Below are 22,273 nucleotides of genomic sequence, written 5' to 3'. Positions count from 1 at the left end.
CCCCCCCCCACCGCGCTCGCGCCGCGCTCGCTCTCGTTCCGCAAACTCTTCGGCGCGTTCGCCGACGCCGCGCCTCCGAACACTCCGCGCGCGCGCCCGCCGTCCACCCCATCCGTCGGCCCCGATCGTTCGCTCGTCCCCTCGCGCGTGTCGACCATCGCGGACAGCCCCGCGAACGCCCCCTCGGGCCCGAACCCGGCGTCATCGCTCCCATCGACGTCTAAGAATGGATTACTCTGTCGCGGTCGTCGCCGTCGCGCGCATCGTCAATCTCCGCGCGCGCCATCGCGGTCGCGCGCGCATCATCGCGGTCGCGCGCGACGCACCGCATCGTCCATCCCGTCGTCGGTCGCCCGTCGTCGTCCTCGCTCGCGCGCGCGGTGGCGTGCGGTCGTCGATCGATGGTGCGATCGAGATCGACGTGAAGACGTCTGCACACAATGTTCTTTCGCGCATTCTTTCTATTTCGCACGTGCGCGCGCTCCAGAGACACACGGCGACGCGACCATGGTGCGCGCGACGCTCCTGGCGAGAGTGAACGATGGTTTACCCCTCGCGGAGTCCCTGGACGCGTCGACGCGAACGACCCCGAGCGTGGACCCGGTGGAGGATGGCACGGAGACGGCGAAGCGACAAGCCAAGGCGCTGTTTAAAAAGCTGAGTGATCCCTCGAGCGGACCGCCGCCGTCGAGGATGACGATCGAGACCACTTCGGAGTTGTTGATGCACTACGTGATACACGAAAACGTGTGTTATCTGTGCGTGTGCGATCGAACGTATCCGAAAAAGTTGGCGTACGCGTACCTGGAGGAGTTGCAAAACGAATTCAGCGAGAGACACGGGGAGGAGGTGGGAACGGTGGGACGGCCGTACGCGTTCATTAAATTCGATACGTTCATTCAGAGGACGAAGAAGTTGTACTCGGACGCGCGGACGCAGAGAAATCTGAATAAACTGAACGATGACCTGCACGATATTCAACAGATCATGACGCGAAACATCAACGACATCATGGGACAGGGCGAGCGGTTGGATCGCGTGAGTGCGATGAGCGGGAATCTGTCCGAGGCGAGTAAGAAGTATAGCAAAAAGGCGAGGGATCTGAGCAGGCAGGCGTTGATTCAAAAGTACATGCCACTGGCGATATTTTGCGGCATCGTAATCTTGACCCTCATGCTCAGGAGATACGTCTTCACGTACGGTTAATGAAATAAACGTAGAAATCGTATCGCATCGGACGTGCCGCGGTATTGATTCGTCGTCGTCCCCGCCGTTCGTTAAGCCTTTCTCACGCTCGCTTGACGCGGTACGTGAGCGTGTGCGAGTACGTGTCCCCACGGCTCACGACGACGCTCGGGTATGTCTTACCAACCTTGGCGTTTTGATTCACCGCGTCGGGGAACCAACCGGTTTCGAGGCAGAATCCGCTCTGTCGCTCATACCTCGCGTGTTCTTTCGTATTCCCGATCATATCCGGCGATAAAAAGTTACCCGTGTACAGGTGTACGCCGGGAGCGTCGGTGAAGACCTCTAAAACGCGCCCGGATGTCGTCGAGGAGACGCGCGCGGCAAGCCTCGGCGCCTCGCGCGGCAGCTCGCTCGCCGGTCTCGTCGCGTCCGCACCGGCGACGACGAACGAGTTATCGTACCCCTCTCTGGACTTTTCAAACATGGGCGTCGGCTGTCGAAGGTCAAACTTGGTACCGTCGACTTTTTCCAATCCCTTACCCACGGGAATGAGCGTCTCGTCGTTGACCGGAACGTACGTGTGACAGTTCGGCATTTCGATGACGTGATCGCCGACGTCGCCGCCGTGATCGTGTCCATTCAGATTGAAGTACGTGTGCTGCACGGTGGAGATCGGCGTCTTCTGATCCGTCGTCGCCGTCATTTTCGTCGTGAATTCCGCACAGTTGATCACTTTCAATGCAACCTTCTTTTCCTTTTCGTCGCACTGGAGCTGGACGCGTTCACCAAAACCGACGAGCGAGTACACGACGAACGCCTTCACCTTGCCCGGAAAACCCTCCTCTCCGTTCTCGCTCTCGTAGCTCAGCGTCACACTCGATCGGGATTGATCCTCCACCGTCCAGCGCTTGCGATCCCATCCACTGAGGCCGCCGTGAAGCGTATTGTCACCGTTATTCTTCGCGCACGCGTAGGTCTTCGATCCCAACGTGAACGTCCCGTTCGCGATCCTATTCGCCACGCGTCCGCACACCGCCCCGAAGTACGGCCGCCCGGTGGTCTCATCGTAACTCTCCACGTCATCGTATCCCAACACCACATCGTCCCGAGCGCCGTCCTCCCCATCTCTGGCGAACTCCAACTTTACAACCGTCGCGCCGAACGGGCTCACCGTCGCCCTGGCGCCGCGCGCGCAAAGCTCGATCGGAGCCAATCCACCGGCGATCTCGTCCCTCGTCGTCGCCCGCGGTTTTAGCGGTGACGCGTGCGACTTCGGTGCGTTTAAAGCTCGCTCGCTCGACGCGTTCGCGCCGTCATTCACCGATGTTCCGACTCGAACTGTTGATTTTGAATTCGACGCATTCTGTTCATCGCTCGGCTTTGACGCGTTTTTATCACCTCTGAGCGCGCGTACGGCGAACAGGGCGAGGGCGAAGACACCCACGATCGCGGCTACGGGTTTTCGATCGCTCGACATCGCTCGGTGTCGATCAGTGCGGACGTGAGCGCGAACAGAGGCCGGGACGTCGAGCGGGACGTCGAGCGCGGAGGCGCTCGCGGCGTTCGGACGACGTGCGAGCACAAGACGAAACGAGGCTGTTACGTGTTACGTGATGAATGCACGGCGGACTATTATGGTGATTAATCGCTACTACATCGGGCTGGCAATGTCGTGCCAGTCGACGTCGTCGTCTTCTAAGTGACCGTCCGCCTGTTGTTGGGCGGCGGCGCGCTCAAGTCTCTCCACCTCATCCACAATCTCGTCGAGGCCGGTGCCGAAGGAAGATTTTGACTGCGAACGAGAACCGAATTTTCGACGCGCCTCGACGTGTTCGGGGGCCTCGCCGGGGCAGTGTGAACACCGCCAGTCCTCGCCCCAGACGCCCGGATTTTCTCGCAAGGAACCAGTGACGCCGGAGAGCATGGACCCGAACTCGTCGTCGGATTCTTCGTCCTGATAAATGGACAACTCAATCAAACCAGCGCTGTACGCGGCGACGGTGCCACTCACGCGCGCGAGCTGCTTGACGGTGATGTTGTTGATTTTCTCTTCGATGGTGCCGCGGAGCTGCTGAGTCAGAACGAGCGCAATCATATTGTACAGCCACGCTGCGGAGGTGCCGCTGATTTGCACGTCGAGTTCGCCGATATGAATGTGCGTCGTATGGACGCGAAGTTCCAGCACTGGTTCCGAGCCGAGGAAGTCGTCTCCAAGTATTTCACCCACCACCTTCCGGTTGCGAGCGAGCTTTTCTTCAGCGTTCAACAAGCGCGCATCATCCGTGGCATCATGGAACGCTGTCGGCGACATGGGCGGGGAATCAACGTCAGCGCTCGCGTCGGCGAACATGTTCGCCCCGAACGCTCTGTCCAGGGCAGAGCCCAACGCATCGACCTCACCCTGCGGTGAGCCAAACTCTTCGCTCTTCACCGAATCGGGGGATTTGCGAATATCGTTTTGCGCGTCATTGCTTGGAATATTCACGGGTGCCGCCGCTTCCTTTGAAGCCTTCGCCGCGGCCTCGCGTTCCTTCGCTTCCTTTCTCTCCTTCAATTTTGTCTCAATCTTCGCCTTAGTCTCCGCGAGTTTCGCGTCATCCTTGGCCAACTCCACTCCATGATTTACTAGCTTCATGAGCTGCTGCGTGTTGATGATGATCTCGTACGTAATCCCGACGCTCGCCCCGTCCACGGTAACCGTGCACAAGCCCTCGCCGTCGACAACGCCCCAGTTTCGCGGGAACTCGCAGTAGGCGAACTCCACGTCCTTCATGACTGTGTTGATGTCCGTGACTTCGACAGTCGTGCTCAACCCCGCGCCCTCGTCGTCCTCATCCATGTGGTTGTGCACTCGTAGCGACTCCTTGTCTATTTTGAACTCCGTGAATCTGAGATTATCGACGTGGTAACACACCGAGCCGATCGGGGAGTCATAAACACCGTCCACGCGTGGGAGCTCGAGCTTGGACATGAGCTCGCAGGAGACGTGCACGGCGCCTCGAATCAATCGCTCAAATCCAGGCACGATTTCCTCTCGCATCAGCTCCTTGAGCTGCGCGTCCGCCCGTAGATCGCTCCACACGTCCTTGCTCTCCTGCGCCAGAGTTTTGAGCCTCGTATCGATCTCTTCGCTCGAGACGTTCCCTCCGGCGTTTAGCACGGAGGAAATCGCCGCCGCCTCGTCTCGCTTTAACTTCTCCTCCTTGAGCTTCTCCATCAACCCCTTCACGCGCTCGACGATTCGCTCGACCGTACCCTTTATCCCCGAAAAGTGATTGCTCCCCTTTGCTCGCTCGCTGAGCTTCTCCCACACGTCCTTCCCTAAAGTCTTACTCAGCTCGAGCGCCTCCTCTCGATTCTTAGAACCCTGCACGATCCCCTTCATCCGCCTCGCCGCGTCCGCGAACGTGTGCGCCACCTCACCCTCGGGATCAGCGCTCAACGCCAACCTCTCCGTGATCTCCAGCGCCTTCGTCGTCACGTTTTTCGCCCTCTCAATCTTCTCTTCGTCGTCTCTCAGCGCGTTCGTCCACAGCGCCTTCGTCCGCGCCTTGAGCGCATCTACCCTCTCATTCGCCCCGTGACTCTTCGGATCGACGATGAATCGCGTCACCGCGTCCACGGCTTTGCTCGCGCCGTCGCTCTTCACCAAGCGTCCGAGCCGGTCCTTGGCTTCGTGTTTCACCGTCGTGCCGATCGCTCGTAATCTCGATCGTTCGCTCCCTCGCGCACCGTTCGGTGACGACGAGCGCGCGCGGTGGACGTCGTCGTCATCGCGCGCGTCGGCGTCGTCGTCGGACTCCGACGCCGAGCTCGCGAGCCAACTCGGGAACATTGGCGACGCGACGACGAGTGCGGGACCGGGCGTGTGGCTGTGGCTGAACCCTGGATGGAGACGCGCGCGAACGGACGCGACGACGACGGAGCGAGATACGTGGGCGCGAACGGTGGTGATTCGACGTGTGCGCGCGCGTGAGATATTTCTTGGGATACATCGCGCGCGTTCTAGGGGTCATCGGAGGCGTCGGGGGGGGACGCGCGGCGCGGTTTGGCGTCGTGGGCGGCGCCGTCGCGCGCGGGCGGATTCGGCGTCGATCCTGGTGGACAGATTCTCAAGACGTTCTCCGCGTTCTCTGGAACGCAGTAGACGACGCCTGAATCCTTGTCGAGAAAACCACCTTGGTACTTATCGGGCAAGTCGCCCAGAGATCCCAAAAAGTTGCACGAATCCGCGCGCGGGTCGATTTGTAACACGGACGGAGCGTCGCACGGGACGCCGTATATGTATCCGTCGGGGGCCAAAACTCCGTTCTGCCACTTGTTCAGTAGATCCGGGAGCATTCCTGGTAAGCCCTCTCCAACGAGGGAGACCTCGTCCGTGGTGGTGTCGATCTTCAACACCGCGTGGTAATCGCTCGGAAACGCGTAGACGGCGTCGCCGTTGGGGCCGACGCATCCACCGCCAAACTTATACCGCTTCTCCCCGAGCGATCGACCGATCAACGTGCACTCCCGCGTTGCGGTATCAATCTTCATCACGCGCTCGTGATGGGATGGAAAACAATAAATGCAACCGTTCGGGGCTAAGATGCCGCCGTGCCACGCGTACGTGTCTCGCTCCAATTTCGCCCCCTTGAGCTCCAACAACTCCACCGACTGCGTCTCCGGCACAATTCGAATGATGGAATCGGCGCAGTAAGGGACGCCGTAAATCGACCCATCGGGGGCCTTGATACCGCCGTACCACTTGTTCCTCATCTTCGGTATGACGTCCTCGCCTATGAAGCTCACCTGCTCGGTCTTCGTACACACCCTGAGCACCGACGAAGCGTTACACGGCACCGCGTACAGCGCGCCATCGCTCCCGAGCGACCCACCGTGCCACTGCCACTTCATCTGTTTATATAATCCCACCCCGATCATGCTCGTTTCGCCCGTCTCGACGTCGATTTTCAACACGCCCTCGCCCCACGCGGGCAAGCCGTAGCAGTGTCCATTTTTCCCGTCGACGCCGCGTAGAAACTTAAAGTGCGTCATCGTCAACTCGCTCCCGATGAGTTCCATCGTCCCGTTCCTCGGATCGACGTGTAAAACCTTCCGAGCGTGACTCGGGACGCCGTAGATATCGCCCGTGGAGGTCACCGCCGCGCCCAACCACTTGCGCGGTCCGAGCAGCGCGTCGTCGTTCACCAAGAAATCGATCACCGTCGCGCTCGCCGTCGCCTCGTGCGCCTCGGCGACGCTTTGGGCGAACTCAGCTCTGTGCGCGGCGCGCCACGACGCTCCTCTCGCGCTCGAATTTGCGTTCGCGACGCGGGCAGAGTCCTCGAAAGTGCAGTTTTCATTCTCATGCGCACCGGCGGCGCGCATCTTCGTCGCGACGCGTCGTGCGTTCCCGCGCTCGTTGTGTCCTATGCGTGCGCACTCAGACGTTGACGCACTCGTATAAGCGGCCGCGATGGGCATATGCGAGCGCTCGCGCGCATGCGTCGACGCGTGGGCGTCTGAGGCGCGGTTGCGCGAGCGGTTGTCAGACGCGCGGATTAAAGCGTGCGTCGCGTGCGATGAAAATGACATCTCAGTCGAGCTCTAAAAAGAAGCGGGCGATGGTTGGGAAGACTCTTTCCCGCGCGTGTCTTCCGCAGATGACGTCGTAGTGGCTGAAGTGAGCGTCGGGGTCGTCTCGTGGGGCGTCAATGTCGCCGAAGACATGACACTCGGCACCGATTTTCTTAGCGTACGCCCTGACTTGGTTTGGAGGAAAGATCGGGTCCACGTCGCCGGTGACCGCGAGAGAGGGAACTTGAGCGGCGGCGAGCTCGTCGATATAGCGGAATCGCTCGCCGTCGCGCGTGAGTTTGGCTCGGACGCCCGCGGATTCGTCGACGCCCATCGTCGGGTCGCGACTACGCATGCCTCCTGGGGTGAAGAGCGTCGCCATCTGTATCAAGAGCGACAGCGGGACGTTATCGAATCCCCTCAAGAGTAAACGGCGGAGGAATTCCGGGTCGGTGGCGCCAGGATGACACGTTACTGGCGACACTGAATTTTGCCAAAACGCCTTGGCGGGATCCGGCTTGGAGCCGTCGATTGGCGGTGGCGGGCCGAGTACGAATTGGAACGCCTCAGCCGTGGCCACGCTTGCGGGTGCTATCGGCAAATGTACGAACGTCGTGCTCGGATTCGCCGTGAGACCGCGCGGGAGATGTCCGGCCATCGCCGAGAATCGAGCGTATACGGATACCGGCGACTCGGGATCGCTCTCTTCAGAACACTCGAGGCACGAAGCGATCGTGCACACGCGCGTCATGGACCATGATGAGCTCACACCGATGTCACTCGGCTTAGGCCCGATTGCTGCGAGCGCGCCAACGAGCATGCCACCCATGGAGTGCCCGACGCCCGCCAAATCGCCACGACCGCCGACACGAGCAACATACTCGCACGCGCAAAACAAATCCTCGTTGAGAAGCGTGTCGAAATCCCAAAGTCCGAATCCCACAGAGCGCATCTTTGGCACCTCAACCTCTCTCTCAACGCCATCGCCGTCGTCAACCTTGATAAAGTTGACGTAATCTGAACGAGGGCGACTCCACCTTCGCGCGTACCCAACGCCGCGTGACTCCACGATCCAAACCTCATGTCCTCGCTCCGAGAGATATCTCGCAAGACTAACTGATTTATCCACATCAAACGTCATCGCGTTCGACGCACACCCTGGGACCATGATGATCGGTCGTCGCGTCGTCGTCTCCGCCGCTCCGCCGTCCGCGCGATACCTCAACAACGCCGCGCTCCATCCGCTCGCCTCACCGATCGGCACGAAGTGCATCTCATCGCAGTCCAGTCCGATGGCGTTCTTCTCATGTACACCCATGGTCCACACCTCAGTCGCCGGGCGCATCGCCCGAAGCTCCGCTCGACTCTTCGCGTCTCTCGCGCGCTTTTTCCGCTCGGCGACCAGCGTTCGCGCGCGCTTCTTCCGCTCCCTCGCGTCCTCTCTCACCTCACGCTCCTCTCTGTTCGTCCACGCCTCGTCAAATGTCATCGACACGTCCTTGACCAATCCCGTGAACGCGCTCCGCACCTTTGTCGTGAACGAACGCGTCGTCGACGCGGCGCTCGGCGGCTCGCTCGGCGCGAGCACCGCCCCTCGGACCGCGTCGAATGAATCTCGCAACGACTTCGACTTCGACGGCTTCCGACCGTCGACGTCCACGGATACGGTTTCCATGTCGTCCATCGAGCTCGAACGCGAGCGCGCGAGACGTGCGCGGCCGTCGACGTCGACTTTTGGCTCGCGGGACAAAAAACCGTTAGATTGAGGATTCGTCGTCGTGCGCCGTCGATCGGTCGCTTCGCGTCTCGACGTCGAACGCGGTCGGTGACGAACGATTCGCGTCGACACCGCGATCGGTTTCGGGGCGTCCATGGCGGTGAGACGAGCGCGGTGACGAATGCGGCGCGAGGGGGCGAGCGCGCGCGAGTCGCGAGAGACTTTGTTTCGTCGACGTCGATGTTCGCGGAGACGACCGCGCGCGTCGGTGACGAGGAAATAAATTTACAAATGATGAAAAACGAGACGGTTCACGCCGCTTCCTCGCGCATCGCGTCGAGCCGGGCCTTGAGGTCCGCCGTGGTGGTCTCGCCCGGAAGCGACGCCTCTGAAGTCTCTTTCGCCATGACCTCGTTCTTCTCGGTCTCCTTACCCGCGTCCGGTAAGACCACCTCACCCGTGATCTCTCTCAAGATGTCCTCGATCGCGTTCTCCGTCTCTTCCTCGTCGTCGCTGACTAAATCGTCCATCGCATCCTCTACCAGCTCTTCGATGATTCCGGCTCGACACATCTCCCGTCCCATCTCCCTGGCGTCCTCTCGCACCGCACTCGTTCGCACCAAATCATTCATCGCCTTCAACACCTCGCTCGAGGTCTTTATCACGTCGATTGACTTCGATGTCGCGCTCTGTCTCGTCAACGCTCGCTCGACGCTCGCCATTCGCGCCTTGCTCACGTACAGCTCTGAGATCGCCCTGCGTGCGCTCACGATCTCCTTCGCCAGCGCTCGCGCGCTTCGCGCGTCATTCCTCGACGCGCATCGCTTGATCTCGCGCTCGGTTTGCTTCCGCGTACGCTCGATGTCCCTAATCTGCACGTCCAATTGTCGCTGCATAGATTTCAATCGCAACCGCCACTCTCGGTTTCTTTGTTCTGGCGTCTTCGCCAGACCGAATAAGGCGCCGAAGTCAAAGTTGCGTATCTTCTCCATTTTAAGTGGGGCGCGGATGACGACGGCGACGATGTTGGCGCGGTGAAGTGTGACGCGCGAGCGACCACGACGCGTTGGAGCTTTGACGAGTTGCGTCGACGAATGAAAGGTACGGGCATCACGCTATTCGCTAATGTGTACAACAAAACCCTCTATGAACTATTAACTATGCGTGTTTTCACCTTCCGTCGCGCACTCGCGCCTTTGCTTTTGCACGCTCTCTGGAGAATTCAATAGCAATTCCGAGTCGCGTGGACGCTTGACGCCGCTCGGTTCGGGAGTCGAGTTCGTTCGCCAATACGGCATCAACCCGTTCCCCCCGCTCGTGGCTTTCGATAGAAACTCGCGCCAGAACGTAATCGCTCGCGGTGTGTCCAACCGCGAGCAACGCTCGAGTGTCAATCGATCCCTCGACGCGCGCTCGTCCCGCTCGCGCCGCACAACCTCCTTCGGAACCGCGCCTTCTTCCTCGTCGCTCTCCTCTCCCGATCGTCGCTCTGGCTCGTGAAGACGCGTACGACAGAGCATGCACCCGCAGTTTTGAGCGTGCGCGTCTCTCGAGCGCGCTCGTGGCTCGAACGTCGCTCGACCTCGCGACGCGCGGTGACCCAAAGGTTGCTGCGCGGATGCGCGCGCGGAGCTCTGCACGCGTTCATTCGCGTTTGCGTCGGACGTCGAGGGCGCATCTTTCACGAGTGGTACATCACTTACGTCGACGCGCTCGATGGGAACGCCGACGTCGTCGTCGGGACACATCGTCGTGAGGCGAAGTGTGCGGACGCATACAAAGGCAAAGACGTCGAAGGTGAGAGGCGAAACGATTCATGTATCAATGTGTGGATGAATACAGTGAAAGAATCATTCTATTTGGACGATAACGCGATCCAGGCCTGGCGCGCGCGCGCGGCGCTTCGGCGAACGCGACGTTTTGGATCATCGCACGCGAACTCGGCGGCTTGGAGCGCTCGATCGCAAACGGGAAACGTGACGCTGAATTTGAGCGTCGACGACGCGAAGAGGGCGTCGAGGGCGCGTTCGCGGATGTCCATGGTCATCGTTCCGTCTCGCTCGACCGCGATGTCGCACAGGGCTTGGATGAGAGACACAGCGTGCAGCTCGACAACGTCCGCACCGCCGCCGAGCGCAGGATTGGAGAGCCGGGCGCTCACAAGATCGAGCGCCGTGCGCGTCGAGGAGACGTCGTGCCCGAGCGAACCCGTCGTCAGCGCAATCAAGACGTCCGACAAGAACGGGAACAGATCGAACTGTTCGTTCAGTGCGACGGAGGCGGGAACGCCGCCCGCGAGCTTGGTCGCCGCATAAGAGCAAAATAGACGAGCCTCTCCGACGGAGCCGCGAGCGCTGGCGATGAGCACCGGCGCGATTTTCGTGAAGAATCGTTGATTCGCCAAAAACATCTCATTTGCATGCGTGCACGGACGCAAGCCGAGCGCGAGCATTCGTTGTTCGGCATCGAATCCGACCGCCATTCCAAGCGCGCGCGCGGCGCCTTTCGCCGCATGAGTGTCGTTTGTCAAAGTCACATCGAGTGCGGTGATGAGACGAGACACGACTGCTTCGAACTCGGGAGAAACATCCCGGCGCATGACGCGCGCGCGCATGCACGCTCCATGGATCAACACTACGCCTTGGTTCGATAGATCCTGCGATGGCATTGCGAACTCGATATTAGGAAACTTGCGCACGACTGAACCGCACGCGGCGGCGACCAGTTGTGCTCGCATTCCATGATCAGTGGACGTCGTCGCGCGATCCACGAGAGACTTGAGAACATCCTGTAGACGTGAGACGTCGAAGACGACATCAGGGCGAAGACCGCAGATGACCGCGCACGACATCTCAGGTTTGTCGTTTTCAATGTCGAACGCTCGCGCGGCCAGTCGCGCTTGCGCCTCAGCGTTGCAGTTCGCCATCGCACTTGCGACAACGCGCACTCCGTTCGCCGCGAAACTTCCCGACGTATCACACTCGTCGAGACAAAAATCGACGAGCGTCTCGCACGCCGTTTGCGCGTTCGCACCGGACATGAAACGAGTGAGGACTCCGTCGTCGTCTCGGCACATCGCGTTGATCAAATCGCTCGCCGCCTCAAAGTTGTTCGCCGAAAGTGCCTCGCGCGTGACGTCGCAAAATAATCGCGCGACGTCGCTTCGGATCGCTTCGTTCGCGTGGGCGATCGCCACCAGAGTGCGAATCGCTCGCTCGCCCGAGACGCTCCGCACATTGTCCACCGAAATTTTATCGGCGAGTCGCAACACGGTGCCCGTTGACACGGCGGCGGTGAGTTTTTCATCTCCATGACTCACTGCTGCGACGAGCGCATCGACCGCACGCTCTATGCGGATGTCCACGTCGTCCTCGGATTCATCCGCGTGATCGCATACGATGGCATCCAACAAATTGCTCGTCACGGCGACGCGAGCAGTTTCGCTCGCCAATCCAAACCCGGATGGAAATTTGCACATCATGTGTAACCCAGCCAATCCCAGGATGATTACCTCGCTCACGTTCTGCGCATTGATCTCACCGAGAGCCGCGGAGGAGAACAGACGCACTAGTCGATCGCTCTCGTCCCCCATGACGCTCACTCGAACGCCTATCTCGGCGTTTCGTTCACAGCAATCCAAAGCACCGCCAATTGCGGGCGTGGCGAGAATGAGCGATGCGTACGCAGCCTTGGACGCCGTACTGTCCGAAGAAATCTGTGCCGCATCTAAGATCCTTTTCAATGTCACCTGAATGACCTCGCACGCGAGCGCGGGCGTGGCCGCGGCGACGGCGCCGAGCACGCGGCTCGCGGACGCCGCCACGACTCGTCCAGTCGTCGCGTCGTCGTCCCCGCCACTGCCGCATCCTCCGCCGCAGCACCCGTCGCTGCCATCGACTTCCATAGAACACGTCCCCTTAGACGCGGTTTCGCTCGCGAGACGACGCAGAGCGGCCTCGGCATCTCGCACGCTCTGATCCGTCAACGCCGCGCGAGAGAGAGCGCCGCCGCCGAAATCGCTCGCAAACATCGTCGTCATCACCGCCATCGGCGTCGTCGCTCGCGGGTCGTCATCCTCTTCCATCTTCGTCGCGTTCGGATGCGACAGCGCCGCACGCATGGAGCGCCAGATTAAGTCCAAATATTCCTCCATCACGCGACGTCCCCACTTTTCGCCCATCGCTCGCACCGCGCGAGCGGCGTCCGCCATCTTCCCAGGTCCAAGAGATGGGTTCAAACTCTCCAACGCGTGCGAGATCGCCCACGGGGCGAATGACGGCGACGCCGTCATCGCCCGCTCTACAGCCTCCGCGAGCTGCCTTCGCGAAATCTTCACCGAATCGCCTCTCGGCGGCTTGAAGCTCACTGGAAAGTAACTCGCCGCGACGTCGTACAATTCCTCCGCATTCTCCTCGTACGCCTTCATCGCGGCCTCTCCGCAGAGCTCGAACGCTCGAGGCATGAGCTCCCAAAACTCACCCAAAGCTAACACGCACCTCGGGTCCTTCTCGCCATCGAACGCGCTCACCATTCGCGCGACGGCTTCGCCAAAGTCGCCCTCACCCGCGCCTCGCGCGCACGCCCTCGCCGTTCGCTCGTCACGCATCAACGCGTTCGCCAACCCCAAGCACGACTCACGATCACTCTGTCTCAGGCTCTGCGGTCGCGCGTCGGTGAACAACGCTCGAGAAACCTCCTCGACCGCCCGTTCGCTCGCCCGTCTCGCGCTCGCCGCCGCCCCGCGCGCCGCCGCCCCGCAACTCGCGTGATCTCCCAAGCGTCCGCCGAAGAATCCACAGAGCGCATCGACACCGCGCGCGTCCAGGTCATCGACGCACCGCGCCGTCGCCGCGGCTAAGATGGACGTCGCCCGTCGCCGCGCCCGCGCGTCCGTCCCGCACAGAATGCTTTCCATGCCCATCACCGCGCGTACCATCGTTTCTCGATCGCGCGCGCACGCCGACGCCACCGTCGCCGCGCACGCGTCGTCGGCGTCGTCGTCCGAGGCATCGGCGCACCGTCGAGCGAGCGCGTGGACGTCCATGGGCGCGTCGCATTGGCGTGATCTGTCTCCCACGCGTGCGATGTTTTGGTCATTCGACCGCACACGTCGCCGCGTCGCGTCGTCGATGCGTCGCGCGTCCTCGCGCGCGCGGCGCGTGCACGACGCGGAGGAATCGACGTCGACGAGCGCCGGGGATGACGCGCGCGCGACGTCGTCGAGGAGCGCGCAGACGAGCGCGAGAACGACGATGGATCGAGACCACGCGTCGAGCGGGACGGGCGACGGCTCGGGCACGCACGCGACGTCGCGAACGAACGCCGAGGGGTCGCTGACGGAACGCGTGAAGCACGCGGTGCGGTCGATGAGCGCGAACGAGTACTCGTGCGTGAAGTCGACGTTGCCGACGTTTGCGTCGATAAAGCGGAAACATTTGGAGCGGTTGGTCAGGGCGACGTGGGCGAGCGAATTCGAGGCGGAAAACGCGGAGGAGATCGCCAGGGCGTTGGCGCGGGTGAACGTCTTGCGCTCGCCGCTGAGCGCTCTGCGACGAGCGGGATTGCTTCACGCGTTGGCTCGTTACGGATCGAACTCGATGCTGTATCCGCTGTACGCGTGGAGAGAGAAATTGTTTGATGAACCCCTCGAAGCGTATTCGAGCGATGATAGGAGTGAGTTAGCCCGAGCGAGAAGGAAGATGTGCGCGGAGTTCAATCGAGGAGCGGGGGCGAAAGATCGTCAGGGGCAGAACGCGTGCGCGGGACTTGTCGCGCCGTGCGCGGCGCTCGTGCGAGCAAAAGTGAAATTTCACAGGCACTTCGTGGCTTTTGAGAATAATTACAGCGTCGACGCGCGAGAAGAAGTTTTGTTGGATGACGAGGATGACATCGGGATGAGTGATCCGATCTCGTCGCTGAGCCTGTGTGCGCTCATCGCGATTTCTGGCAAGGCGCGGCGCGTGCTCGACGTCGCCGCGCCACTGTTACCGGATTTGTCTGAATGGGTGACGGAGGCGAACGCGGCAGATGGGTTACAATGGGCCGAACTCGTCGCCTTTGTCGCTCGGATGGCGCTTCAAGAGGCGGATTTAGCGTACGGAGCAGCGCTGTTCGTGGCGGCAACGCTCGCCGAGGAGAAGCGATTATCGGAGAGCGACAACGAGAAATTCCAGGTTGAGTACGACGCGCTGCGTCAGTGCTTCGCCGTGGCGCGCTCGAAAGTTTATCTCCACGAAGAGAGTGTGCACGAACTCGGTGTGAACGCGCCGGACTTTTTGGAGACGGAGACGGATATCAAAGAAATTCTCAGCGCAAACGCACCAGCGAAGAAGCACGTTTTGGATACGACGTTCATCAATCTGATGGACGCCGACGTGAGCGGAGAGCCAATGTCGGTAACGTACGCAACGCCGGTGGTGGGAGAGACGCCCCCTCTGATTGAGTTCGACGGCCCGGGAAGCCATGCGGTCGACTGGTACAACCCATTTGGTCTGGCGCCACCGCAAGATTTGGGCGTCAGGCCAGGTCACAGACGGAAACCGAGCGATTTCGATCTGGAGGCTTTCGCGGCTCCGCTTGAGTTCACACCGCTGCAGAGCGGGCCGGCGTCCGAGTTGACTTACGTCGACCCTTTCGCGACGCCGGCGAACGCACCAAACGCGGACGCATTGGACATGAACGCGCTTACGCAGCTGTTGGGAACTCCAAAGCGGATGCCATCGCCATCGCGGCAGGGCGCGCACACGCCTCAGAAACCACCACGAAGCCCGATGCACCAGCCGGATTGGTTTGTCGAGATCCCTTTGGCGGAGTTGGAATTCGGTCGCCAAATTGGGCGCGGCGCGTTCGGCGAAGTTTTCCGAGGAAAATTCCGTGGCACCGATGTCGCCATCAAACGTCTGTGTGTCCTCGATGGTTCTGCCGCTGCGCCGATGATGACTAGCGAAGAGACGTCCGATGACCGTGGTCTCGCCGAGTTCAAACGCGAGTTATCGTTTCTCTCTCGCTTGCGTCATCGACACATTGTGCAATTCATCGGCGCTGCGACGGAGCCGCCAAACTTGTGCATCGTCATGGATTATTGCGACAAAGGTTCGCTGTACGCGTACTTGCACAATCAGTCGAAGACACTCTCGGCGTTCAAGGTGTTGAAGTGGATGAGCGAAGCCGCGAAAGGATTGGTGTACCTTCACGCGAGCGGAATAATTCACAGAGACGTCAAATCCGGAAACTTGTTCATCGACGACGGCGGGTCGATTAAGATCGGAGACTTTGGCCTTTCGAAGTTCCACAGCGGCGCTTCTACGAGCGGGGGTATGATGTCCGTCGTAGGCACGTATCAGTTCATGGCGCCCGAGCTCCTAAATGGACAACCTCGGTACACCTCGGCGGTCGACGTCTACAGTTTTGGCATCGTCATGTGGGAGTGTCTCACCAGAGAGGAACCGTTCGTCGGGCTATCGCCGATGCAAATAGTCGCCGCACTTCTTCGTGGCGAAAGGCCCGGAGACGGCGCAACTGAAACGAACGACATGGAACTCCCTGAGGAGTACCTCGAGCGAATGCGCGCGTGTTGGGACGCCGAACCCGGCGTTCGGCCGGCGATGAAAGACGTCGCCCCCGAGCTCGAGCGTCTCTTCCTCAACGAGAAGCGTCGCGTACTCGCCGCGAAACGCGCCGTCGACCAAACGCCCTCGCTCATTTAGCGCCCATCTAGCACATTATTCAACGAACAGATTCTTCGTAGCCCGAAAACTCTCGTCAAAGAGAGAGCGTGACGCCACTCCTCGCCATGCGCACGATCCGCGCGCTCACGATCCGCGCCGACGCCGCGTCGACGAACGACGCCCAGCGACCGACGCGCGCAAATCCCTCGCTCAAGGGGCGCCGCGCCGCGCTGCGTTCGATCGCCGCGCCGCTCGTCCTCGGTTCGGTGTTCAACTTTGAGGGCGAGAAACCTCAAAACTTGGGCGTGCAATCGTTCAACGGCGAGACGATCGGCCTCGCGCTGTGCCCATCGACGCCGAATTGCGTCGGGACCGCCGATGAGTTCAGCGACGCGCAGCACTACGTCCCGGCGTGGACGTACGTGGACGAGGAAAAGGTCGCGAGAGGCGCGGCGCGGACGACGCGCGAGGACGCAATGGCGCAATTAATCGACGTCGTGGAGACGACGGATTGCGATGGATTCGCGGCGACGATCGTGGATAAACGTGAAGATTACTTGAGGGTGGAGTACAAGTCGAAGATTTTCGGTTTCGTCGATGACGTCGAGTTTTGGTTTCCGCAAGACCAGTCAGCCAAGGAAAAGGCGCGCGTGGAGTACCGCTCGGCGAGTCGACTGGGGCAGAGCGACGGCGACGTCAACCGTAAGCGCATTCGCGCGCTTCGCTTAGCGCTGACGCAAAAGTACGGATGGAAATCCGTCGGGTTCAGTTGAGCGAACGAAGCGTATGATGATACTATGGATTTGTACAGCGATGACTAGAGCTAATTTTTAACATTCGAAAGCCTCAATTCGAGCGCAACAGACGTCTCGCGCGCCACTCGCGCGCCGCATCGAACCCTGCGGTCGCCGCCCTCGCCAGCATCGCCTCGCTCCGCTGTTTATGATGCTCGTCGTCCCGCGCGTCGTTCCCGCGGTGCAGCTTCCACCAGAGGAAAAATCCCAACCCACCCAAGACTAACGTCACGAGAACGCAGAACGCCCATCGCTGCACGCACTTCTCGCACCCCAACTGCGTCATTCTCCGCTCACTCTTATCCATGTCCCGTTCCATGTGTCCAGCCGACGCACGGGCGCTCAGAATCTTGTCCCGCTGCTCCCGAAGCGACGTCAAAATATTCTCCCCCGTCGTCGCGCTCTCTCGCGCCGTCCTCGACGTTCGCTCCAACCGCTCCGCGTTCTCACTCGCCCGCTCCACGCCGTCCATCGCCGCCCGTCGTCGCTCGCGCTCCGCGTCGCCGCCGAGCAGGGCGTCGCGCTCGGCGTTCGACATGCCGTCGTCCCGCGCGCGCGCGCGTTCCCTTCACGTCGCGTCCGAGCGCGACGCGCGCGACGCCGACGACCGCCCGCGCGCGCGTGGACGTCCTCGCGCGCGCGGACGACGCGTGGACGACGACGCGCGCGTGGACGTCGACGCGTCGAGCGATGGTGTTGCGACGTCGCGATTGGTGTTGTAAAGGTCCGCGTGTGTGTTGAGACGACCCCTCGGAGAAGATGAACCGACGTTTGACGTCGTGTGACTCGGACGCTCGCGCGCGCGCCTCGGGCGATGGCGTCGATCGCGCGCGCGTGGACGGAGGTCCTGATGACGTGCGCGCGCGGGCGAACGGTCGGCGCGCTCGGGGTGGCGCTGGCGATCGGTCTCGGGGCGTCCACGGCGATGCGAGCGCCGGTGGTGGAGACGGACCCGTTGGCGCTGTGGTGCGACGCCGCGGCGCGGGAGGAGGTGGAGGCGTGGACGACGTCCTTCGGGAATTACAGAACGAGCGCGTTCGTGGTGACGGGGGTGAACTTGGCGTCTCGGGAGGCGTTCGGGGAGATGTTGGACTTCACGCGGTGGATGTATCGGGACGTGACGACGACGACGGCGGACGGCGAACGCGTCGGATTGTTCGAACTGTGTTACAAGTACGTCGATTCCGAGCCACACGCGCCGTGTTTTCAGATAACACCCTTGGACTGTTTCGCTGACGGCGTGGTGAGCGTCCCAGGGGGTGCCGAGAAGAACGCGGATTTCGCCGCGGCGTACGCGCCGAGACCTTTGTTGGATTCGTTTGATTTCGCTCGCGGCGACTTCAATGCATCCTTCGTGGAGGGTTGCAAGCAGTGGTTTAATCTCGTCATGCCGCCAAAGCTCTTGTTTTCAGGTCTTAGCGACGACGGCGGCGCGCTCGAGGCTGTGAGAATGGTTTTCCAGATCCGAGACGCGAAGACGTTGGCAAAGAGAGGCATCGTGAGGACTTCGTGGGATGAAGAACCGCGTGAGATCGGAGATGTTCTAGGATGTCCCGCCAGAGGGAAGGCTTTAGATGACTGTTCGTGCATCGAGACGTTCAACTTGTTCTCCGTGCTCGAGTACGGGTGCGTTCCCGAGGGCGACGCCTCGCAGCCGGAATCATGCTGCGCGTTCCTCTCGCAGCTTCGCGAGCATCCGTGCGTGCAACCCCTCTTCGCCAGTGACGCGTCCCTGTTCACCCTGGGAAATCAGATTTTATCATCTTGTGAACTCTCACGCGTGGCGTTGGACTCACAGTGCGCCACACTTCCTGACGGTGAGACCGTAGCGGCGGCGTTCGAGGTGAAAGATTTGAGCTCGGCGACGCCGGTTCGAAACGCATTCACGTGCGCGAGCATGCTAATGTCGCTTCGCACCAAGTGTCCATCAATCGCCGAGGGGAACTTCACAGCCGCCGGTGAGTGCTGCGCCAGTCTCGAAGACTTTTCGAAATCAAAGTGTCACTGCAACGCGCTCGGTTGTGGCGCTCCTTGCGTGGACCTCTTCTCTCGCGGAGACGTCGGTCAAATCGTGCTCTTCTGTACTCTGAGCGGGTTCGACACGCCAGTGCTCGAGGCGTGTAAGTCAAACGCTACGGACGAGTCGTCCTCGAGATCGAAATCGTCGACGTCTACGACGCGAAAATCGTCCACGCCGTCGGCGTATTCACCGGTACACGTACGTCGAGACATCTCGGTTGAGGACGCGGAGGCGCTCATTCTCGATTGGGAATCCGCTTTGCTCTCACAAATTGAAGAGAAGCTCTCAGAGTACGAGCACATTTCGATCTCGTATATGGCAGAGAGAAGCATGGAAGATATTGTCGCCGACTCTTCGCGCGGGGCGTACGTTTTGATCATCGTCGGTTACGTGGTCGTCGCTGCCTACCTCACTCTGTACTTCACGATTTCGCCCAATGAAGCGTGCGGACCTCGTGCGGCGCTTGAGGGGTTCTTCGCCGTCATCGCGGGAACGTGGGCATCCATCGGTCTCAGTGGAATTTTATCTCACATCACCGGCGTATCATTCAGCGCAGCTACACTTCAGGTGTTACCGTTTCTATCGATGGGTCTCGGCGTGAATGATTTCTTTGTCTTTGCTTCGCACGCAGCCAGGACCGCTGTGAGCGAGATCGGTCCAGATGAGATCATCAAGCGGGCGCTGCTGGATGCCGGAGCGACAATCACACTAACGAGCGCGATGAACGCCGCCGCGTTCCTTGCGAGCACGCTGAGCCCGGTACCGGTGATCAAGAACTTTGGATTACAAGTCGCCATCGCTGTGGCGTGCAATTACGTCGCCGCCGTGTTGATCTTTCCCGGAATTTTGCTCAGGCATCTCCAACGCTCGTCGAAAGCGACAGAGGCGCCACCACCGCCGCCTCGTCGGCAGAACTCATTCTCAAAGATTTCATCCGCCGTTTACGAGCCCCTTGCGCGCTGGATAATGGGTCTGGGGCGAACGACATCGATTGTTCTTCGACTTGTCGTCCTGGGCGTCTACGCCACGTTTGCCATCTTCTTCCTCCTTGGTATTCCGCACGTTCGCTTGGGACTCGAGCCTCGAAGCGTCGTACCTCAAGATTCGTACATGTGGAGCTTCATCGATGAATCCGAAAGCCGGTTCGCGACTTATCCAGTGTTTGTCGTCGTCTCAAACGTCGATTTTGCCGAGCACGCGGTGGCAATGCGACGGTTGGAAGCAGATTTCATCAACCTCGATCGCGTCGACGCGAAGACTGGATCGACGAATTTCATGAAATTTTACTCAGAATACACAGAATCAAGAGTCACAGGAGGAACGTCGTGCTCTGCGAACGATACTGTGTGGTACTTCGACGCGACGAGGGTGGAGAATCCGTCCGCCGACGTTTGCGCCACGGTGAGCAGGGACGAAAATCATACCTTTACGTGCATGTTCCGCTGCCTCGCTTACTCTCCGCAAACACGTCCAGCATCGCCGCTGAACAAGGAACCTCTTGACAAGCAGTGTTTATTTCTCCGTCCGGAAGACACCGCAAGCTATGCCACGTGTACTTGTCCACATCGTTTGATGTACAGCCCAGAGGCGTTTGGTCGTGAGTTTGATGCTTTTCTCCAAGGTGGCACCCGCGGAGAAATCTCTGCGGCGTTCACGACGCGGCGAAAAGACGCAAACGTTACTGTTGTTGAGAGCGCGAGAATGTTGTTCTACGTCGAGGACGTGTTTGACTTCGAGACAAAGCTTGAGTACGTTAGAGCGGCTCGCAATGCGCTCGCTCGATCGGAAATCGTCGCTGAACGTGGCGCTCGAGCGTTCCCTTTCGAGATCTCCCTCTTCCAGCTCAACCATCAATACCTGAACATGGTCCGCGACACATGGATAGCCCTCTTCGTGGGTGCGACGGCAGCCACGGTGATCATGTTCATCGCCTTGGACGTCAGAACGACGCTCGTGAGCGCGTGCGCCCTGTTCTTGATCCAGGCGCAGCTCTTCGGCGCGATGGCGAGATTCGACGTCAAGCTCAACGGAGCGTCGATGATGAATCTCATATCGTCCACCGGAGTCTCGGTTGAATTCGTCGTTCACATGGCTCGCGCTTTCCACACCTCACAGTGGCGTGAGAGCGCGAACCTTCGCTCCGTCGACGCCTTCAAATCCGTCGGCCACGTGCTCGTCAACGCAGCCTTCACCACCGTACTCGGCGTCGCTCCCGTCGCCTTCGCACGATACGACTACTTCCGCACTTACTTCTTCCTTCAGTGGTGCGTCATTGTCGCCGTGGGTGTTCTCCACGGTGTCGTCGTCTTACCCATCGTCTTGTCCTTCGCAGGCGCCGAAGCCGTCCGATAGACGCTCAGGGTTTTGGGGTCGGTGACTGCAATTCATTTCATCGTCCTCCACTGCACTCCCTGACTCGCGCGCGAGCTCACACAGATGAGCGCGTCGACCATGCGCGCGTTCGCGCCCGCCCCGTGCGCGCGTCCGCGTTCCGTCTCTCGATCGACGACGCGTCGCGTCGCGCTCGCGGCCGCGGCGGACGCGACATCCGCCCAGTACCTTCGTGGTCGCGCCGTGGCCGATAAGCTCGTGGGCACGAGCGTATTCTTGATCGGCATCATGGGCACTGGTAAGTCTACCGTCGGGGCGGCGCTCGCGAAAGCGATGGGATACAAGCACCTGGACACCGACGAGCTCATTCAAGGGGTGACGAAGAAGACGCCGGCGGAGCTCTTCGCCGAGTTGGGCGAGAGCGAGTTCCGGGCGATCGAGAGCCTGATCTTAGCGGAAGTCGCGGCTTATAAGAACTGTGTCGTCAGTACCGGGGGTGGGATCGTGTGCGAACGGACGAATTGGATGCATCTGCACAACGGGGTGACGGTGCGCCTGCACGGCGAGAACGAGCTCTTGGCCAAGCGCGTCTTGGCGGACGGGGTGGAGAAACGACCACTCTTAGCGAGCGAGGGCGGTGAGAGCGATGATGAGAGCGAACAGATGGCACGAGTCGTGGCCAGGATTGAAAAGTTGTTGGAGGCCAGGGAATCGATGTACAAACAAGCGGACCTGACGGTTCCGCTCGGCTCGCGGGACGACGCCGGCGCGCCGGTGGACGTCGTGATCGATCGCATCCTCGAGGCCCTGGACGCGCGTGTGAGCGAGGATGCGGTGCAAAGCAAATTGAAGAACGAACCCAAGGACGGTGATATCACCGTCACCGATCCCAGAGGCGAGCTCGGCCCCAAGCCGAACGCGTAACAGTCCCGGGGAGTCTGGACACTCTCGCGTGGATCGATAGCGCATGCGACGTCGACGGATTTCTCACATTTAA

The 22,273-nt window shown here is 60.6% G+C and overlaps 14 protein-coding genes across 14 annotated transcripts in view; 5 read left to right on the top strand and 9 right to left on the bottom strand.

Moving 5' to 3' along the window:
* The window catches only part of OT_ostta14g02880 (Yip1 domain), a gene marked incomplete at both ends in the record, with an annotated part of 1,038 nt that extends 700 nt beyond the window's left edge, over positions 1-338 (bottom strand). Inside the window, 2 exons of the mRNA XM_022982631.1 lie at positions 1-236; positions 327-338. The exon at positions 1-236 is cut by the window's left edge and continues 700 nt beyond it. Of these exons, the coding sequence (XP_022841396.1) occupies positions 1-236; positions 327-338 (248 nt within the window). The remainder of the gene's footprint in view (positions 237-326) is intronic.
* A 169-nt stretch (positions 339-507) lies between these two features.
* Positions 508-1,206, top strand: OT_ostta14g02870 (Synaptobrevin; the record flags this gene model as incomplete). Its single annotated transcript, XM_003083072.2, has 1 exon — positions 508-1,206. One exon carries the CDS (start codon positions 508-510, stop codon positions 1,204-1,206), a length of 699 nt encoding a protein of 232 aa, XP_003083120.2.
* An 82-nt stretch (positions 1,207-1,288) lies between these two features.
* On the bottom strand, positions 1,289-2,665 carry OT_ostta14g02860 (Glycoside hydrolase-type carbohydrate-binding,subgroup; the record flags this gene model as incomplete). Its single annotated transcript, XM_003083071.1, has 1 exon — positions 1,289-2,665. The coding sequence occupies one exon, from the start codon at positions 2,663-2,665 to the stop codon at positions 1,289-1,291; it is 1,377 nt and encodes a 458-aa protein (XP_003083119.1).
* A 174-nt stretch (positions 2,666-2,839) lies between these two features.
* Positions 2,840-5,023, bottom strand: OT_ostta14g02850 (unnamed product; the record flags this gene model as incomplete). The annotated part of the gene is made up of 1 exon (XM_003083070.2): positions 2,840-5,023. The coding sequence occupies one exon, from the start codon at positions 5,021-5,023 to the stop codon at positions 2,840-2,842; it is 2,184 nt and encodes a 727-aa protein (XP_003083118.2).
* A 170-nt stretch (positions 5,024-5,193) lies between these two features.
* OT_ostta14g02845 (Six-bladed beta-propeller, TolB-like) lies at positions 5,194-6,558 on the bottom strand (the record flags this gene model as incomplete). Its single annotated transcript, XM_003083069.2, has 1 exon — positions 5,194-6,558. One exon carries the CDS (start codon positions 6,556-6,558, stop codon positions 5,194-5,196), a length of 1,365 nt encoding a protein of 454 aa, XP_003083117.2.
* A 208-nt stretch (positions 6,559-6,766) lies between these two features.
* On the bottom strand, positions 6,767-8,620 carry OT_ostta14g02840 (unnamed product; the record flags this gene model as incomplete). Its single annotated transcript, XM_003083067.2, has 1 exon — positions 6,767-8,620. The coding sequence occupies one exon, from the start codon at positions 8,618-8,620 to the stop codon at positions 6,767-6,769; it is 1,854 nt and encodes a 617-aa protein (XP_003083115.2).
* Positions 8,621-8,775: 155 nt separating this feature from the next.
* OT_ostta14g02830 (Snf7) lies at positions 8,776-9,456 on the bottom strand (the record flags this gene model as incomplete). Its single annotated transcript, XM_003083065.2, has 1 exon — positions 8,776-9,456. The coding sequence occupies one exon, from the start codon at positions 9,454-9,456 to the stop codon at positions 8,776-8,778; it is 681 nt and encodes a 226-aa protein (XP_003083113.2).
* A 162-nt stretch (positions 9,457-9,618) lies between these two features.
* Positions 9,619-10,212, bottom strand: OT_ostta14g02820 (unnamed product; the record flags this gene model as incomplete). The annotated part of the gene is made up of 1 exon (XM_022982630.1): positions 9,619-10,212. One exon carries the CDS (start codon positions 10,210-10,212, stop codon positions 9,619-9,621), a length of 594 nt encoding a protein of 197 aa, XP_022841395.1.
* A 107-nt stretch (positions 10,213-10,319) lies between these two features.
* On the bottom strand, positions 10,320-13,508 carry OT_ostta14g02810 (RNAPII transcription regulator C-terminal; the record flags this gene model as incomplete). The annotated part of the gene is made up of 1 exon (XM_003083064.2): positions 10,320-13,508. One exon carries the CDS (start codon positions 13,506-13,508, stop codon positions 10,320-10,322), a length of 3,189 nt encoding a protein of 1,062 aa, XP_003083112.2.
* A 208-nt stretch (positions 13,509-13,716) lies between these two features.
* OT_ostta14g02800 (Serine/threonine-protein kinase, active site) lies at positions 13,717-16,170 on the top strand (the record flags this gene model as incomplete). The annotated part of the gene is made up of 1 exon (XM_003083063.1): positions 13,717-16,170. The coding sequence occupies one exon, from the start codon at positions 13,717-13,719 to the stop codon at positions 16,168-16,170; it is 2,454 nt and encodes an 817-aa protein (XP_003083111.1).
* Positions 16,171-16,256: 86 nt separating this feature from the next.
* OT_ostta14g02795 (Protein of unknown function DUF1499) lies at positions 16,257-16,904 on the top strand (the record flags this gene model as incomplete). The annotated part of the gene is made up of 1 exon (XM_003083062.1): positions 16,257-16,904. The coding sequence occupies one exon, from the start codon at positions 16,257-16,259 to the stop codon at positions 16,902-16,904; it is 648 nt and encodes a 215-aa protein (XP_003083110.1).
* Positions 16,905-16,977: 73 nt separating this feature from the next.
* Positions 16,978-17,463, bottom strand: OT_ostta14g02790 (unnamed product; the record flags this gene model as incomplete). The annotated part of the gene is made up of 1 exon (XM_003083061.1): positions 16,978-17,463. The coding sequence occupies one exon, from the start codon at positions 17,461-17,463 to the stop codon at positions 16,978-16,980; it is 486 nt and encodes a 161-aa protein (XP_003083109.1).
* Positions 17,464-17,739: 276 nt separating this feature from the next.
* On the top strand, positions 17,740-21,297 carry OT_ostta14g02780 (P-loop containing nucleoside triphosphate hydrolase; the record flags this gene model as incomplete). Its single annotated transcript, XM_003083060.2, has 1 exon — positions 17,740-21,297. The coding sequence occupies one exon, from the start codon at positions 17,740-17,742 to the stop codon at positions 21,295-21,297; it is 3,558 nt and encodes a 1,185-aa protein (XP_003083108.2).
* Positions 21,298-21,381: 84 nt separating this feature from the next.
* Positions 21,382-22,200, top strand: OT_ostta14g02775 (P-loop containing nucleoside triphosphate hydrolase; the record flags this gene model as incomplete). Its single annotated transcript, XM_003083059.1, has 1 exon — positions 21,382-22,200. One exon carries the CDS (start codon positions 21,382-21,384, stop codon positions 22,198-22,200), a length of 819 nt encoding a protein of 272 aa, XP_003083107.1.
* Between the last annotated feature and the right edge of the window lie 73 nt (positions 22,201-22,273).

This window comes from Ostreococcus tauri (assembly GCF_000214015.3).
Source record: "Ostreococcus tauri WGS project CAID00000000 data, contig chromosome 14, whole genome shotgun sequence".
Taxonomy (NCBI): Eukaryota; Viridiplantae; Chlorophyta; class Mamiellophyceae; order Mamiellales; family Bathycoccaceae; genus Ostreococcus; species Ostreococcus tauri.
The sequence above is the reverse complement of the archived record's forward strand: the minus strand, read 5'-3'. Positions and strand labels throughout refer to the sequence as shown.